The sequence below is a fragment of the Kryptolebias marmoratus genome, linkage group LG11 (genome assembly GCF_001649575.2).
Source record: "Kryptolebias marmoratus isolate JLee-2015 linkage group LG11, ASM164957v2, whole genome shotgun sequence".
In the NCBI taxonomy this organism is placed as follows: Eukaryota; Metazoa; Chordata; class Actinopteri; order Cyprinodontiformes; family Rivulidae; genus Kryptolebias; species Kryptolebias marmoratus.
This window is the reverse complement of record NC_051440.1, coordinates 15,168,974-15,186,339: the sequence shown is the minus strand read 5'-3', so window position 1 is coordinate 15,186,339 and position 17,366 is coordinate 15,168,974. Positions and strand designations below refer to the sequence as shown.

The window sequence follows — 17,366 nt, the reverse complement described above, 5'->3', positions numbered from 1 at the left end:
GGAAAACACAAAAATAGCTATAACTCAATTAGCTCAATTTCGTACAGATACTGAGCTGTGTGGTAGTAGCTGAGCATCAGATGCATCAACACATTGCAAAATCGTTTTGCCTAAACTTTGGCATTAATTGTTGGAGTCAACCCTGTTTGTCTGTTAGCAAAATATATGATGGACCACACGACGGATTTCAATGAAAACCTCAGAAAGAGTTTGTTGGATGTCGCTCTACAACTGATTGAGTTTTGGAGTGAACTCTATTCAAGATGGCTGCTACAGCTAATCATCTTCAGCAAACACAATATCGGCTACAACTCAGGCCAGTTTTACAGATTCTGAGCTAAACGTTGGCATGGTAGTAGCTGAGAGTCATTCACAATTAACACACACTCCGAGCACAAGACCACCTGTTGAGTCACGTTTATCTAAATTTCTTTGGATTACTACAGATGTGTAGGGCCCGACGTGGATATTTTGGAGGAAACCAGGTCATTTAGGGGCACGTTAATTGATGTATGAAGTAACAGCGAATCAACATTCATGTAGTCATGAATTCATGTAGATGTGAATTGATGTACCAGCTGATGAGCCGAGCAATCACATAAATACACAGCGAGCTGGCCATCTGTTCGTGGCGAGCTGCAGGGACTCACGCAAATAAATTCACGACATGATGATCTAAGTGATCGCATAAACTCACAGCCGATCATTAGTTTCTTTGAGGAATTTGTCACATTTCTTATTTTCAGTAACAACAGAAGACTTCTCAATAGTTTGCATCCCTGTTGTAAACTCCATTTCATCAGGTTCGTCTGTAATAAAATTCTTATTTAAGTGGATATTAAAGCCCACTGGGTGTGTTTTTTAATATACTAAGAGATCCACTTTTGCTGAAATAAGCCTTGCAGCAAAGACAAACCCTCCGAGGAATTCATTTCAACCACAAAGGGACTTATTTCTTATCACTCCACCATATCTTGAACCAATATTTTAAATCAAAATAATGAGAAACAGGACAGTTTTCTCATAAAAGGCGCTTTTGAGAACTAACAAACCCCAAATAAATAAATAAATAAATAAATAAATAAATAACCCCGCACAAGTCCATTTAATTTTTAATATAAGAGTGTCTCTGGAGAGGAAAGGGGGCTCATTTCTTCCACATAAAGTGCATTTTCTGCGCATCATCCACAGTGAAGGGGAGCCCTCCCCTCCTGTTGGATCATGAATGGATCAAACCGAGCCCAGTCACGGAGCCGCCTGGTGTTTGGAGCATCTCAGAGGATGAATGAAGCAGACTGAAGCAGCAGCTCCTGACTCCAGGTAAGACGACGGCTTGGTCCCTCCTATATGGACTTTAAGGATTTATTTGACTTCATGCTTTCAGGAGAAAATTACAGAAGCGCAAGAATACAAGTTCAGGTAATTACCTCACCTCTCATGGCGTTTTTTAAAAAAAATTTAATCCCTATTTTTTCTTTTTTTATGAACTTACCAAGTTTTAATTGACCTAATTAGTCCTAATTGCCGCTTGATGAAGAGGTGGTTTGGACGGAAGCAGGACCTGTTTACTCCTCTCTGAAGAAGGGGACAGTTTCTTTCCCCGCACGCACAGTTTGACACTTCCAGCTGAAAATGGGGAAGAAAAGGCAGAGTTTAGCAGCCTTCTTTGGTGGCTTTTAAACTGTCCCGGAGAGGCGCGGAGCAGCATGTTCCACCAGCTGACGGAGCAGGCGGTGAACGGCAGCTGCCAGGGCGCAGCCCCGGACTGCAACAGGAGCGCAGACGGAGACGCGCTCCAGCTGCCCACTTTCTCCACGGCGGCCAAAGTCCGGGTGATCATCACCTTCTCGCTGTGCGCGGTCTCGGCCGTGTGCAACCTGCTCGTGCTGTGGGCGGCGGGCAGGGGCGGCAAGCGCAAGTCCCACGTGCGCATCCTGATCATGCACCTGACGGCGGCGGACCTGCTGGTGACTTTCATCGTGATGCCCGTGGACGCGGCGTGGAACATCACCGTGCAGTGGCAGGCCGGGGACGCCGCCTGCAGGCTGCTCATGTTCCTGAAGCTGGTGGCCATGTACTCGTGCGCCTTCGTGACCGTGGTCATCAGCCTGGACAGGCAGTCCGCCATCCTCAACCCGCTGGGGATCACCGAGGCCAAGAGGAAGAGCAAAATCATGCTGGCTGTGGCCTGGACCATGAGCGTGATCCTGTCGCTCCCTCAGGTAGGAGGAAACATTTGATCCTGTGCTTTTTTAAATTAAAAAAAGTGTCATAACCCCCCCCCCGGGGCTGCACGTGAAGCTTCTCATATCAGCTCCTTTGCTGGAGGAAAACTCAACCAGGTTCATAAAACAAGTTAAAGAGTTAAAGGTGCTCACTGCAAACTATAAAATAAAACTAAAAAAGGAAAGTTTCCCTGAACTGTATCAAACGGTGGAGTTTCAAAGAGTTCCCTCCAGAAGTTTTCCAGATATACTGACATGTAATTCTTAAATGCGGGCACTCACTCAGTGTAAACAAAGCCAAAAAACAAACAGCAGAAGCTTGAGTCAGGTGATTGACCTACATCAGGGTGACTGGAGTCTGCGTAGGCAAACAAATATGGTGGAATGCAGATTAAAAGTGACGTAATGTCTCACAGTAAGAGGTCAATGGGGACAAGAAAAGGCAGCTTCAGACATAAGAATCAATCTACTTTCTCCCGTTCACAGTGGATTTAGCATTTTTTTGAGATAAACATAAAAAGGCGAATGATTTTGATTGTCAGCGCAGCCGCCACATTGTTTTCACTACCCAGCTAAAAGCTAACACTACTTAAATAATCCAGATGTCAGTAAATACGAAAGAATTTGTCTAAATAATCCCATGTAACACGCAAAGCCTAACTGTTGATTCACTTGCTGGTTTTACTTCCATCCTGATCGACAAACCTGAGCATAAATACGCACCAGTACGTCAAAACTGTTGAACCTTTCCACCTTAAACAGCTCTTTCACGGACATCGCCATTGTTGACCTATTTTCAGTCACTTTATCTGTTTCTGAAGTTAAACAAACTCACCTGACAGTTGGCACCCGGTCACAAATTTTGCCTTCAGATTTTTAACACAAGCACACGTTAACCATCAACATGAGAAATAATTGCGCAGATTAAGATGTAATTTTCCCGTTGCATCGAGTCCGTTTCAACCCTTCACACGACAGGGGGAAAATAAAAACCCAGGTTCTGAAAGCACGTCAAATATATATATATATATATAAATATATATATATATATCTGTTAAAAGCTCAAAACCGAGGCTGAAAAGAGCTGAAAATAGGCTTGGAGGTCGGAGCTGCAGAGCCCAAATCAAATCAGATCTCTGATCAGGTGCAGCATGGAAATGCATCATCATCGTTGCAGGATCCAAGTATTAGAAAGAAAAACGGCTAATCAAGTCTCAAACCATCCAAGGGCTCAAAAGAGGAACATAAATTCACCCAGCGTGACGTAAATTAGCAGCGTAAACCACGCCATGGGTCTGGAATAATTTCATTTAAAGGTGTATTTAAATAAATCTGTTGAAATTAGGCTGTGACAATTCTATAAAGAAGAAGGTACAGTGTGTGTTCAGAGAATAAATAAAGTTAAAGTTGAACAGATTGTCTGGTTAAACCCTCTGTGATGTTTTCCTAACCTTTAAAGGGATAGTTCATATCTTCCAAAGCGGGGGTTTTGTGGCTTATGGACAACTAATATCCTACCTGGTGTAGATGGCTCTTTGAATGATCTCTGTTTGGGGAAAAAAAAAAAGAGTTGAATTCTGACTAGACTGATGAGCTAACAACTAGTCTGAGTGCGATCGAGACCAAAAATGGATTGGTGCCGCCTTAAAACACCTCCAGTGTCAAAACGTGTGAACGCTGTTTCCTCAAACTTCACACCGCCAACAATTCTGCAGGTTTTCAAATAGAAATATTGTGATATCACTGCTAGAAGCACCCCGGGGTGCTACAGCTACCTGCTGCTGCAGTTTACTTTTGCAGATAACCCCAGAATTAAATGTAAACAAACCGTGCAATCCAAACCTGATGAAAGCATAAAGGTTTATAACAGAAACTATTCACGTGAATCACAATGAGAGCGTTTAAAAATGGCTGACTCAGACGAGCCATTAACTTGTCACGCCGGCTGGAATTAAAGTCCAATTCTCTAAACCGAGGCCGTTCAAAGAGCTACGTCTGCAACAGACAAGATAATAGTTTCCACAGAACCCCACTTCAAAAGGCTCGGAACTGTCTCTTTAACCAGCCACTTTAGTTTTTTTTCTCCACCTGTGCTCCTATGTGCAAATGTCGAAATACCAAAAAGAAAATGAAAAAAAAAACATAATTTAATGACGACGATATTAATTATTTTTCCACCTCCAGTTTTACTTTTGATCAAGATTGTGTTTTAGTTAAAAGTAAACATGTGTTAGAAACCTAATATTATAACACTGCACGCCAGTTACTTTTATACTTTTTATTGCCTCATAGTTTTATCTTTGATCTTGTTCTTTCTGGCCCTACCAGTTCTCCTCACGTGCTAATTAGAGTCATTCTGACACAGCCAGCAGCACCTCAGCTTATGCTCTATCTCTTGGTGCTGCGAGAGTTTCTGCAGCGATATGAACCGTACGGCTTTAAGATCTGTTATCGCCTCATATCCAGAACATAGTTTAAAAGAAAAGTCCGTGCTGGATGCCCAGCTTGACATGAAGTAATAAAGACCTTGTGGTTATGTTGATGTGGAGAAGCACAGAAGGTGCTTGTGTCTTCTAAAACAACATAAAACCACTGGATGATCCTTTACTTAAAGAAAGAGCGGGATATTATGCATTCGGTGAAAACATAAAATGAGGAGCATTTGTTTCTTTTGACACGAAAAGCTGAAAATCCATCTAAAAGAACGTGTTTTTTCCGCTTCTTTAATCCTACATTAAACAGTCTCACATACATACAGTAGGCCGAGGTGTCTCTGTTTTCTTAAAAAAAAACATACACACAGTGACTTAAAGCGTGCTGGTAAATGCAAATATTGAGTTAGTAGTTCTGATTTCATCCAACGGCACATATAAACTCCTTATTTGTGTTAAAAAGGAAAAAGAAGCCTCATATTAAAGACTCATAGACTCATATTAAAGACTCATAGACTCATATTAAAGGAAACTAATTTATTAATTGAAGAATAAACAAAACAAAAGGCTGACTTGGCAGCAAACAAATAAAAACAGACTAAGACAAGAACGAAGATACGAACAGGACCAGGACCGGGAACAGGCAGGACGGAAACTAACAGTGAAACAACAAACAATAGACAATGGACCAGCGAGGTATGGAGAGAAATGACCGGGTTTTAAAGACTGGGGATAACGAGGTGAGTGGGAACAGGTGGAATGATTGCTGAGTCGGGACAGGTGAAGATGGGCGTGTCTGACAGAGAAGTGAATGACTGGGGGAAAAGTGAAAATGAACATGAACATGAGACAAAAACAAAAAGTACAACCAAATAACACAAAAGAAACAAAACAAAAACCAAAGAACTAAAATCAAAATAAAACAAAAACAAAACCCAGAAAAAAGCCAAATCACCACACAAGCACGGATTTCAAATAGTTGTTTGCCAAAAATTTTAAATTCATAGGAGGCCTTGAATTTGATCCATATGCAGAATTTAAATGGTTTCAGCTCTTAATCCAAATGGATTTATTTAGCAGACAACGTTCAGGAGGATTTCAAATATTGAGAATGCTTTTTAGGTGCCTAATCAAGAGTTAAATCACCTTTTTATTCTCTCAGTCTTATGTGAGAGGTAACCCAACAGTAGCAGAAACCTGATATCTTCAAGCTCCTCCATGAGTTTGAAACCATTCAATAATGAAGCCTCGAAGCTAACGACACAAGTTAAATTTTACGTGCTGATAAAAACTGATAGGCACCTCCAAAGGAATGGAGCGACTTGGATGGGATTTAGTACCCGTGCAGAGCAGTGACGGGTATGTAAATGATTGAATCTGAAAGGAGTGGAGACCGGAGGGCACAAGTGGTGGGAGCACAAGTGGAGCAATAGTGTCATCAGGCTGAGTGTTCAGCAGTCAGAGGATTTCTCGTAGATGTATTAGACAGCACCAGCACTACCTGATGGAGTTTGATAAAGGCGCCGTTGTAGGATTACATGAAGCTGAGAGGTTGTATTGTATAATTCTCAGCCACGTGGGGGTGTCCAAATGTCCCAGTTTTGGAACCAGTGGGCAGTCGATGGCACGACACATGTTGGGAAGATTCCAGTCACCCAAGACAGACCAAGCACAAGGAACCTCGGCCTCATTCCAACACCCCGCTCCGTCCCACAACAGGTTTCACTGACTCGCATCACAAACGCACAGTGTTTGGAGTGGCACTGTGACCAAGAGGCGTGGACATGACAAGTGGTGTATCATGATCAGTGATGGATCTGGGTTCTGCCACGAATCACCGTTGTGCTCGTGCATGGAGGCATCAAGGGGAGAGGACCAGTCCTGACAATGTTGTCGAGAGACACACTGGTGTAGTGGGGGACCATAAGGTATGACTTCAGATCACCTGTATTTGGGGGACCCTGCAGTAATACATCATTTCTTACCCCTACTGAGAAAGCACCCTGATGCAGTCTTTCATCAGAGAGCTGTGGTTAGAGCTGCCGCCTCACAGCAAGAAGGTCGCAGGTTCACAACCCAGCTGTGGTCTTTCTGTTTGAGGTTTGCATGCATGGGTTTTCTCCAGGTACTCTGGTTTACCCCTTATACACCAAAAACATCCATGCCAGGTTGTTTGCCACAGGGCAGGTTAAAACCGCTGTATTAGTCCGTTCTGGACCGACTCCCTGCTTGATTCACTGACATGGAACCAGCAGTGCGCCCTTGCTGCCAACTTCGTTGTCTATTATATCAGCACATGACCTTTGAACCTGTTTTGTTTCATTTAATTTTCACCACTGTGTCTGGAGGCTCAATGTTTTTGTCTGTGAGTGTAGTTTCAGTGTTAATATGAGCTTATGAGGGCAATAAACTGACCGTTTGATTGTTAATTGATACACTGGAGCAAAATAAAACATCTAATGTGTGAAATGGTCCTTAAAAATGTGAGGAAAAAAAATAAGACTTTCTGGGTTTACCCCCAAACTATTCAGTTTATATTTGTGCCTTATAATTCACAAAATACAGAAATAAGCTTGGAGTAAAGAAGACACTGAAGCGGATCGATAATCAGGTATTGTTAGGTATTTTTTAAAATTCTAGTCTGGCTTCCTGAGCAGTTATAGCACCAAGACATCACTTATGAAAACTGTTAAGCTCTATATGGATGGGAAGAAATGTTCTGTTTTAGTTTTGCTTGATTCAAGTGCAGCATCTGACCGCTTCATCCCTCTTGAAACAGTCTTTATGTGCTTTCTTTGTGCAGCATCTTGGGAGTCTATAGTATTATTTCCTACAGCTACATGTGCAGAACAAACCGTTCTCTGCCATGTCTCCTGATGACACAAGCTCAACGAACAACTCATATTTTTAGACACCAAGCTATGGATGTAAAAGGGGGAAAAAAGCTCAATAAGGACAAAATCAATGTATTTAGAACTGTTCGCTAAGCTCAAAGAGAGAAACTCAAAGTAAAATTGCAATCCATGCTGATGAACTCAAGCAATCAAGCAAATTATGAGTCTTTTTTAAAATCAAGCCTCAGTTTTAGGAACCGTGTTAAATCTGTTGCAAGAAGTGCATTATAGCGTATGAAAAATGTTTTCAGAACCAACATGGAGGCTGGGGTTAATGTGAAATTCACTACATACAGGCTGGGTTATTGTAGTGGTCTTCCTTCTTGTTTTCCCAAGAAAAAAAAATTAAAAAATAAAATAAAACAGAAGAATCTTCTATTTGTCCCTCAGTGGGGAATTTCAAACTATTGCAGCAACCAAGTGATGGACCTATATATAAGAAAGAGCATAGGCAAAGATACGGTTTAAATAAAGCTCAAATACAAAAATAAAGGCCAAAAAAACAACAATGACATCTATTCAGAAAGCCACTGAAATTGGTTTCTGTCAGAAACGGAGCAGAGTGTAAACAGACATGTCAAGTATTGAGACCGAACATATATTGTGCTCGAGGCCTGCGACCGCTCATGAAACCTGGTGAATGTCATATTGCCCGGGTTAGCTGGTTGTGTGTGGTCAGTTGGAGCACACCTGATTATAAAGTCTGACAGCGGCTGGGAGAAACACTCCATGTTGCATCTGTGGGCCAGCATTGCCATTATTTCAAAACTCCACTGAACAAAAAAGAAAAGGAGACGGAGCAGACATTTTACTCCAGTTAAAAGCAAAATCTCTGAACTGTTGACTTGTTTCATTTAGAGTAGATTTTAGGACCCTTTTTTCAGTGAATCACAAACCTCTCAATAACCTTTTGGTCCTGCTTTATGCTCCGAGATGTTCAGGTTTTTATGAGTCTTCTGGGACCTTCAAGCATTTCTAAAGACGAGGTTTTACTCATTCCCCGAGGGAAATTCAAAATAAAGGGAGAGATCACCGTTCACCCCTGAGGTTGTGTGTCTCGCGCAGTAGCAGGTGGACAGCTGAGCGTGAGGTGGCTGCAGTCTGGCAGGAAGATGCTCGGAGCTTCTTACCGACAAAAAAAAAAAAAACAACAACCCACCTCCGCTGACTGTGCTCTTCAAAAATTGCTTGAAATGCAAATAATCTCATAAAACCTTTCTTTGGTGATTATCCTAACTTTTAAAAGATCAAAAGCAGAGAAAATGCTCTGCATATTAATGACTTGCTGCAACCACTGGTTCCCAAGGCTGTCGAATCACAACAATCAGAACAGACTAAAGACCGGAGTTTTTGATGGAAGAATATATAACACTGAAATTTATAAGCTGGGCTTTTTTTTGCTTTTGTTCATGTTTTAAAAGCAAAAGAAGTGGGATGACATTTAATTGGTGTGATTAAAAAAAAATGCTGAACTCTGGGGTTGTCTCAGTGTTTCTGCTGTGAAAGGTCACGGGTTCGCCTCTCATTTTTACAAACGTAATGAGGGAACGTACAAGGAAAAAAGGCCAAGAAATTACACCGATGCACAACAGCCGTTAAACGATTACCGGAGCTCTTTTTTTTTTCTTTGTCCAAATAATTGGGCTTGAAAACAAAAGCGTAAAAAAGTGACAGCATTGAAACCCTATTATTATGAGCTGAATGGTCGGCTGTTTGAAACCCAATTCTAACAGGAAAATAAGCATTTTTGGGGGGCAAAGACGTGCTGTCATGCTGCAGGTTAGAGCATGTCTGTGCAAGCTCATGGTCTTAAAATAGGTTGTTGTTCCTTTTTAGTTCTGCTTGTTCTGGAGAAACCTTTGCTCTTTGCGCTCAAATTGTAAAAACATAAAATAAACAAAAGTATTTAATACTATCGAGAAGTTAGGACAGAGTAATGTCTAGTATTATGTTGGGCTCATTACTTCTTAAAAATAACTGCTGTCTTTTTGACAGTAACAGGTTTCCTCCCCCTTAGCTTGACATACGGTCGAGTTAGAGCTGATTAAGTGTTTGTGACAGTTTTCAGTGGGTAAAATTTTTGCATTTTGGTACATTTTGGTGGAATCCTTTAAACTGGAGGCCTGGTGTTGTGGGATATGCAGAATGTCTTCAGGTCTGACTGAGCCACGAGTGACACAAGTAAAAATATTTTGTCTTTCTGGAGTTTATTTATGAGTATCACAGAGAACATCGTGTTACTTCCAGATCCTTAAAACAGCATCTGTGTAAGCAGCACGATGAATATTTCATTCTGTCTCTTTGTGCAGCTGGCGTCTCATTCAGACGGATCTGAAGTCACATCGATTCCACCTTAGCAACTGTGGCGCACAGGAAAATGTAAATTTTTAATCCGGCAAAGTTTATTTTAGGGTCTTTCTCTCTGCTTCATGTTCGTTGGGGAAGATTGGGACAAACATCTAAATAGTTTTAGATTTCAACAAGTGTTTTGCATTATAAAGAGCCGAGCCACTCAGTCACAAGGACCTTACTGTCTCCCTCCTCTGAAGACAAAGGCGACGGTGTTTTTGCTCATGTGTAGTGTTAGCAAAATATCTTGTGAACTACGGGATGGATTTTAATAATTATGCAAAATAATTTAACTATCAGGAAGTAGTCATTGGATGTACTTTGGAGTCAAAGCCATTCAAGATGGCCGCCACAGCTAATCAAATTTAGTAATTTGACAGAGATTAAACTGAATTGCTCAACAACGTCACACGAGGTTCAACATCGTTTACAAGGTTTGACCAAAACTGCTATAACTTTGTCCATTTTCAGCATAAGATGATGCTAAAAATGGACAAACTCTGGTCTTAAAGGCGGCGGGTGATATGCATTCCTTCAAGGACTGCTAGACCTTTAGTTATATACTGTGACCAAATAAATTTAAAATACAAAAGTAAAAAAGCAGCTATGAGACGACTATTATAGTTAAATGAAGGGCTGCTTTATTTTTTTCACATAAGTTCTTTGGAAAACTGATATCAGTTTTATGTCCCATCACTTGAAATGAACAGACACGGTAAGAATTCATTAGAAGAGGAAATGCAGGATAAAACACTGGTATTAATATTTTGTTTAGTTTGTCATTTCTGTTGGAAAAGTAAAAGAAAAGAAGTGGTATCACCATAACATCTCTTAAAGTTTTAGGGTTGAATAAAACCGGGAGGGATCTTCACCTGCTGACTTTTCCTCATTCACAAACACGGCAGCCCTGATGTTGTTGTACGATTCCCTGTTCCCCCCCACGTTTAAATCCCTCAAAGAATATCCGCTGGATGTCTAAATAAAAGCGCCGAGGGCGACATTGCCAGGTCTTTTGAATTCAAGTCATGTTCTCATCCGGCAGGTTAACTTGTCCTTAAGGCCGCTCAGATGTCTGCCCTCAGTCCAAATGATTTCGTGTCACTTCATTAAAAACAAACTCAAACTGATTAGAACAGCTAAAAGCTGTAGGTTGGGAAACATGCCACTGCATATTATATCTGGCTTTAATGAGTAGGTGTCGCAGCTTGGTTTACCGTTCCCAGTTTGAATGCACACAGCCAAGGGCTTGTTGAGTTCAACGGAAAAAATATAAAATGTCAAATCTGTAAAATCGGTTTCCTGTGCTAACAGCCAATTTGCTAAAGGTGACACAGCTCCTGGAGGAGAAGTAGAAAAGAGATGCGCAGGCTCGTAGATTCACCCCTGTGCTTTTCCAGAGCCTTACACGCACACAGCATTGTGCAAAAAAGTTTGGGCGGGTGTGAAAAACAAACGTAAGGTAAGAATACTTTCCCAAATATAAATGACCCACCCTTCGCCTTCAAAGAAACGCCTATTATTATAGGTTTATAGTAAAGTTTGTGATTAACTAATTATACCAAACAGGTGCTAATGATCATCATTTTCATAAATAGGCTGAAACACTGTGATTAACTGGAACAGCTGTGTAGGAGGCTGAAAAGTGGCCAAACTCTGCTACCGGGGTGATGCTGAAGACAGCTTGGAGTCAGAACGAGCAAAAAACGAGAGACAAAGTGGCTAATGTGCATCAGTAATGTCTCAAAAGGTTTCAAAGCACGTTCAAGATGCTGTATCTTCATCATAAAAGGGAAGAAGGAGGTGCCGATATGGCTCACGCAGAGGCTCTCCATGATAATCCACAGATGGTCAGAGTTTAGTCCTCCAAGATGTCTAAAACAACCAATCTGCTCAGTTCCAGTAGATTCAATGCTGTTGTGAAGGCAAAAGGTGGCCCCATTTACATTTCTCTTCTGTTTGTTTACTTTGGTTTGTTAATTGACAAAAGAAACAAACAATTAGTATTTAATCAGATCACTTTAATTGGACTTTCAATTGAGGCCTTCTTCCCTTCGATACTCAGGGGATAATACTGATGAAATACTTCCAACCTCCAACGGGATTGAATGATCAAAAAGTGAGAACAGGAGGTGTCACTAACACAGCGAAAGATTGCTTAAATGACAATAATCTCTTAGCAGAAATATAAATACTTCTTCTCTTTTTGTACAGCTGTTTATATTCCACAACGTGACAATCACAGTCCCGGAGAACTTCACCCAGTGCACCACCCACGGCAGTTTTGTCCAGCGTTGGCAGGAGACCCTCTACAACATGTTCACCTTCACCTGCCTCTTCCTCCTGCCCTTGGTCATCATGATTTTCTGCTACACCCGAATCCTCGTGGAGATATCCAGCCGCATGGCTCAGAGCAGTAGTAAGTCACATTTTGTTATTTTTCAAAATGTCAGGTCGCAGTTTCTAGAACCCCAAAATAAAGACTTTCTGTTTCCTCCCGCAGTGCAATCAAGAGATATACATCTTCGCCGCTCGCACAGTAACATCCCCAAAGCTCGGATGAGGACTCTTAAGATGAGCATCGTCATTGTGACCTCTTTCATCGTCTGCTGGACGCCGTACTACCTGCTGGGCCTGTGGTACTGGTTGTTTCCTGAGAAAATGGAGGAGACAGTCTCGCATTCGCTCACCCACATGTTGTTCATCTTCGGCCTCTTCAACGCGTGTCTCGACCCCATCACGTACGGTTTGTTCACGATCCACTTTCACCACGGCCTGCGGAGGCGCTGCCGCAGCACCAACACACGGACAGAATTAGGACACCCGTGTCCCAGGCAAATGTCGTTTTTGTCGTCCCACAGGCAGTTTGTGTCGAGCGGCCACAGCACGCACTCGGAGGAGGTGAGTGACGGCGCCAACTCGAAAAATGCCTCGGTCCGAAACGTTTCAGTGACAAAGATCTGAAGGCCTTAAAGGATTTTACAACTGATGAGTTTGTACGAAATAGGCCTAACTCCATGAAGTGAGAATATGTCGTATTAAAGCCACCGATCAGATCTGAAAACATCCCTGCTTGTGCAAAATAATGACAAAACCCGACATAATGTCCCAAACTCTGCTGAAGATCTTCAACTCATGTTGAGCTCATAAAGAATCCAATTTAAGTTGCCCAAAATTCTTGCACCATAGATGTTGTCGTATTCTCGATAAAAGTGTTTTTTTTTTTTTGGTAACTGGGCACTTACCTGGTACCTGTGGGAACAGGGTGTGTAGTGTTACCTTTCACTTACAGAGTACTTATCTGGTTCAAAGTACCCAGAAAGGTATGTACCTGTATGTATGTGCTAGGCTGTCTTGTGTATTGCTACAGTTAATTTGTTTTAGAAACGAAGTCAGCTGATTTGATTGTCTCACACATGAAAAATAAACACAACAGATTCCTGCACAACACATGGTTTGTTGCAATATACTGCAAGTTTTGTGAAATATATATCTTAAATTTTAGATGTTCAATTTCTCAGGTTGGATTGAATATTGATATTTCTCAATTGTAACTGTTTTTTATGGTTGGGCAATTGTCCCCATTTGATTCTGGTTTCTGGTTTTGATCAAATGGCATATATTTTCATTGAGGTGAATCATGGCTTTCATATAAAAACCAATAAAATCATCTGAATCACATTCGTTTGTGACTCAAAAGGTACTAAAACTAGAAGGTGTAAAACAAATCATTAAGCTGAATGTATAAAAAAAGTCCTTCATTATCCAGCCGCTGCAGTGACTTCTCATAATGTGTCGAGATAAGTCTCAAGGTGAGCAAATGACTTTTGAAGGATTTAAATTTTCATTTATGTTCTGCTGAGTGTGAGCTTTTATGCTTTGACGTACCTACAGGGAAAATTACTCCTACACCGGGTTTGCCTTCTAACCACTACTCTTTAACATGCTTTTCTCCCAATAAAAATCTTCATAAAATGTTTATAACATGAGCTGAATATTTTTTACTTAAGCCTGTAGCTGACTTGGCTGCGACTGTTTTGGCGATTCAAAGCGAGGAAAATAATCTTACTGGATTCTCAACGTTTGCCGATTCTTTCGAATTCTTGTGTCCACGGCTTGCAAATAGTAACAATATTCATCGCCCCCATCTCGACCCACTTTGTACCCACCTCGGCAGCTGCCCCCACGTTTATGATTTAATCTACTGGAGTACTACTGGACCAGTTCTTAAAAACAGACGTGGTCAGACCTCAACATCTGGGGCTGTAGCTCCAGAAGAAAACAGGAGAATCCTTACAGTGCAGTTTTATTCATGTCTGACTTTAAGCTCCTGATAAGATACAGTAAAGTACGTTTGCCTAAAAATACAAGCAGCATCAGCTTCAAAACGCCTGCACTGAGAGTGTGTGGCTCGTGTGCATTTACACACCGATTCCAGGAAGAGGAGGAAGTAAACAAAATGTAGGTTAATAATTACTGTGGTGCAGCACAGACCTCTTATTACTCAATCAGCCACTACTTATCATTTTTTTTCCCACTTATTTGATGAGGGAAGGAGGTGAGCTCCAAGCGGAGTCAAGTGCTCGGCACTGATGGTGTGACCCGCTCTGGGGACAGTGGAAGGTGGGGAGTTTAAATGAGGGAGTACACCTGGCAAACAGGTGTCTTAAAGACAGCTCAGAGGGGAAACCTGAGCGACTACAGGACGATTTTCTTCCCCCACAAACACTTGGATGCACATTTTATTTTGCAAGTGCAAACAACGGATGCAATCTCGAAAGTACAAACACATCTGTATCGAGCAGCGAAGAATAAACACGTGGCAATTCACAAAGAAAATACAGCTTTATCGCTTTAGAATTATAGAAACTGAAATGAGGAAGGTTCGAGACACTTGCAACAACCCTGCAACTATTTCGAGAAAAATTGACTTTTTCAAATCTTTTGGAACATGCTGAAAAATCAAGCAACAAGACGAGACTACGAGTCAATTTGTCACCAATATGTTGCCAACAGTCGCAGCCCAGTGAGATACTGGCTTTAATAATGGAGTATGTTTAAATCTGGGAAACAAATGCTTACACACAAACTGCCTGGACTGATTTTAACATATAATATAAGCTAATAATCACAGTTTGAAAGGCACAATGAATGATACAACAGTTTGTGGTGAAGTTTTCTACCAAAAAGTGTTTTTTTTTTTTTTTTTTTATGATAATAGCCAACTGTTGGTGGCTCTGAGTCATTACCAAACTTATTAATTTATGTTTACCTAACATGTTTGTTTTTGGCACAGAAAAGCAGAACCAGTTGGTCAACGCTTCACTTTTCCTGGACGTGCAGCCTGTGAGGCTAACGATCTTAAATTGACAGAACTGATCTGTCTGTATTTTGAATAGTAACCTGGTTAAAGATAAAGAATACAAATAATTGTATTTGTGTGGATATACACAGATTGTAATGCTCTTTTTTTTTTCTTTTTTTTCTTTTTTCTTTTGCACTATGCACACATTTCTGTTTAATGGATTTCAATGGGAGGATTCTTTTATGTGCAGTTCATGTTTTCGCAGATGAAGCAGATCTCACCGGGCAGACTTCCATATTTAAAGTTGTCTATCATGCAGTAGATGCCGTGACGAGGTCTACAACTGTCCATGATGCTTTTAAACAGCAACATTAGTTTTTAGCACCTAAACTGTACCGATAAAAAGTAAGATGACGTTGGTGTCGCCTTACCGCACAGCCTCCGGTTCCACACTCAGCTCTGCAGAGTTTTTAACTTTAGCCTCTCTCTGTACGTTTCCTCTGGATGCTTCAGCTTTTTCCAACAGTCCAAAAATAATTCCTATAATTCCTGGGTTAACTGATGATTGTCGTATTTATTTGTTGGCCCTGTGATGGACTGGTGACGGTCTTCACCCGGGCTGCGTGCATGGATGAATAAAAACTGAATTAAGATCTGAGAAGTTTAAAACATGAAAGTTATCGGATCAAACAAAATAAAATCTCAGGTCTTCTGGTTGACCGTAACGTGTACAACACTATTAGCACAACTGTCGCGAGACTGCAATGTGTTACCAACTGTGTTTACGTTGTTGTGTAAAAATACAAATGGAGACAATGCTCTATGAAGTGTTTATATTTTGCATGCTGTTTTGACATTGATATGAGTATTTGTGTTATAAGAAAATAATCTTGTATATTGTGTTGCTTTCAGTGGCTGAGAAATGAAGAAAAGAAAATGGATTTAAACTCTGTAATATTGAGAATTATCAGTGTTGTCTGAAAATGCTTTTGGGGTATCATTCCTTTGCTCCGACAAAAGTGTTTTAAAGCATTTGCCTGCATGCTGTTGCTTTTCATCTGCAAGTCTTGCAAGACGTTGTAATATATACTGAGCATATCTATTTTTAAATAAAAGATCTTGCCCTTTTTAAGTGCTATGGCAAAGTGCAATGGATACATTTTCATTGAACTAAATAAGAACTTGCATAACAGCTGAGCTATTGCTCTGCAAGAGACAACTACTCAGATTATAATGGTTCATGGAAATGTTATTTTTTAAACCTTAACACGACCAGCAATTTCACCTTAAATGCTTATTTAAGCAGAAATATTGATATTTCTGCCCCCAAGCTGCACAGAAGTGCTGCAGCTTTATGCCACTGACAGCTTTGTAAATAACTGCATGAATCTGATGGTGAAACAACTGTTGCACAGTCGTGAGGGATATAAAGATGCTTCATATTGCTTTTACTCAAACCGCTTGTAAAAGTTCCTGTCGTAAAAGTGGGCGTCCTCACCTTTTATGTAGGGGTGCAGCATAGGTATGTCTGCGTTTCTGTGGCTGTTTTGTGGATAGAGAAAAAATATGAACAGAACAAAACAAAAAAATGAATTAAAAAATATTTGGAGTCATGGAGACAAGGCCTGGGATTGCCTTGATGACTGTCTGCTGCAGGTAAGATAGTGACTACCAAAAAATGCAAACAATATAAATATTAAAGCTCTGTTATTAGCTGTCATGATTACAGGAGCTGATAGAATTATTCTTTCTGTTTAATGTGAAGACAAAGCAAAATGTCTGCCCTAGTCTTCTCTGTGACGTAAAGAAAAACTGTCAAAATGACAGGTACATGCTCAAGTATTCACAAAGAAACACTCGGAAGTGACCTGGAGCGCAGATGCCTTGATGCAGAGAATGGCAGGGTCAGGAACGGGGCAGATTCCTCCGAAGATCTTATTGCTGAGTGTCACTTTTAAACGAGAAGTCTCCTTTCTATAAGAGCATGGCTTTAGAAATCCAGGCTGAAAGATTTACCAGCTGGAGAATTTTAAACATAGTGTCTTAGAATAAACTTAAAAAAATACAAATAAAATGCTCCTGTTGATTGTCGCAATACTGATTGTAGACTAATACAATTATTTGGAGGAGGAATGCCGTTGCATGAACGAAACAGGAGGAAATA

The 17,366-nt window shown here is 40.8% G+C and overlaps 1 protein-coding gene across 1 annotated transcript; it reads left to right on the top strand.

Annotated features, from left to right (window-relative positions):
* Window positions 1-1,147: 1,147 nt before the first annotated feature.
* On the top strand, window positions 1,148-16,249 carry gnrhr4 (gonadotropin releasing hormone receptor 4). Its single transcript, XM_017405701.3, has 3 exons — window positions 1,148-2,222; window positions 12,112-12,316; window positions 12,401-16,249. The coding sequence occupies exons 1-3, from the start codon at window positions 1,707-1,709 to the stop codon at window positions 12,859-12,861; spliced, it is 1,182 nt and encodes a 393-aa protein (XP_017261190.1). The 5' UTR covers window positions 1,148-1,706; the 3' UTR covers window positions 12,862-16,249.
* Window positions 16,250-17,366: the final 1,117 nt, after the last annotated feature.

What these genes read in the sequence shown, in the direction of transcription:
- gnrhr4 (XM_017405701.3), top strand. Translation starts at nt 1,707, where the DNA reads ATGTTCCACCAGCTGACGGAGCAGGCGGTGAACGGCAGCTGCCAGGGC. An exon ending in TGATCCTGTCGCTCCCTCAG is followed by an intron (nt 2,223 to 12,111) that starts GTAGGAGGAAAC and finishes CTTTTTGTACAG; the next exon opens with CTGTTTATATTCCACAACGT. An exon ending in CCGCATGGCTCAGAGCAGTA is followed by an intron (nt 12,317 to 12,400) that starts GTAAGTCACATT and finishes TTCCTCCCGCAG; the next exon opens with TGCAATCAAGAGATATACAT.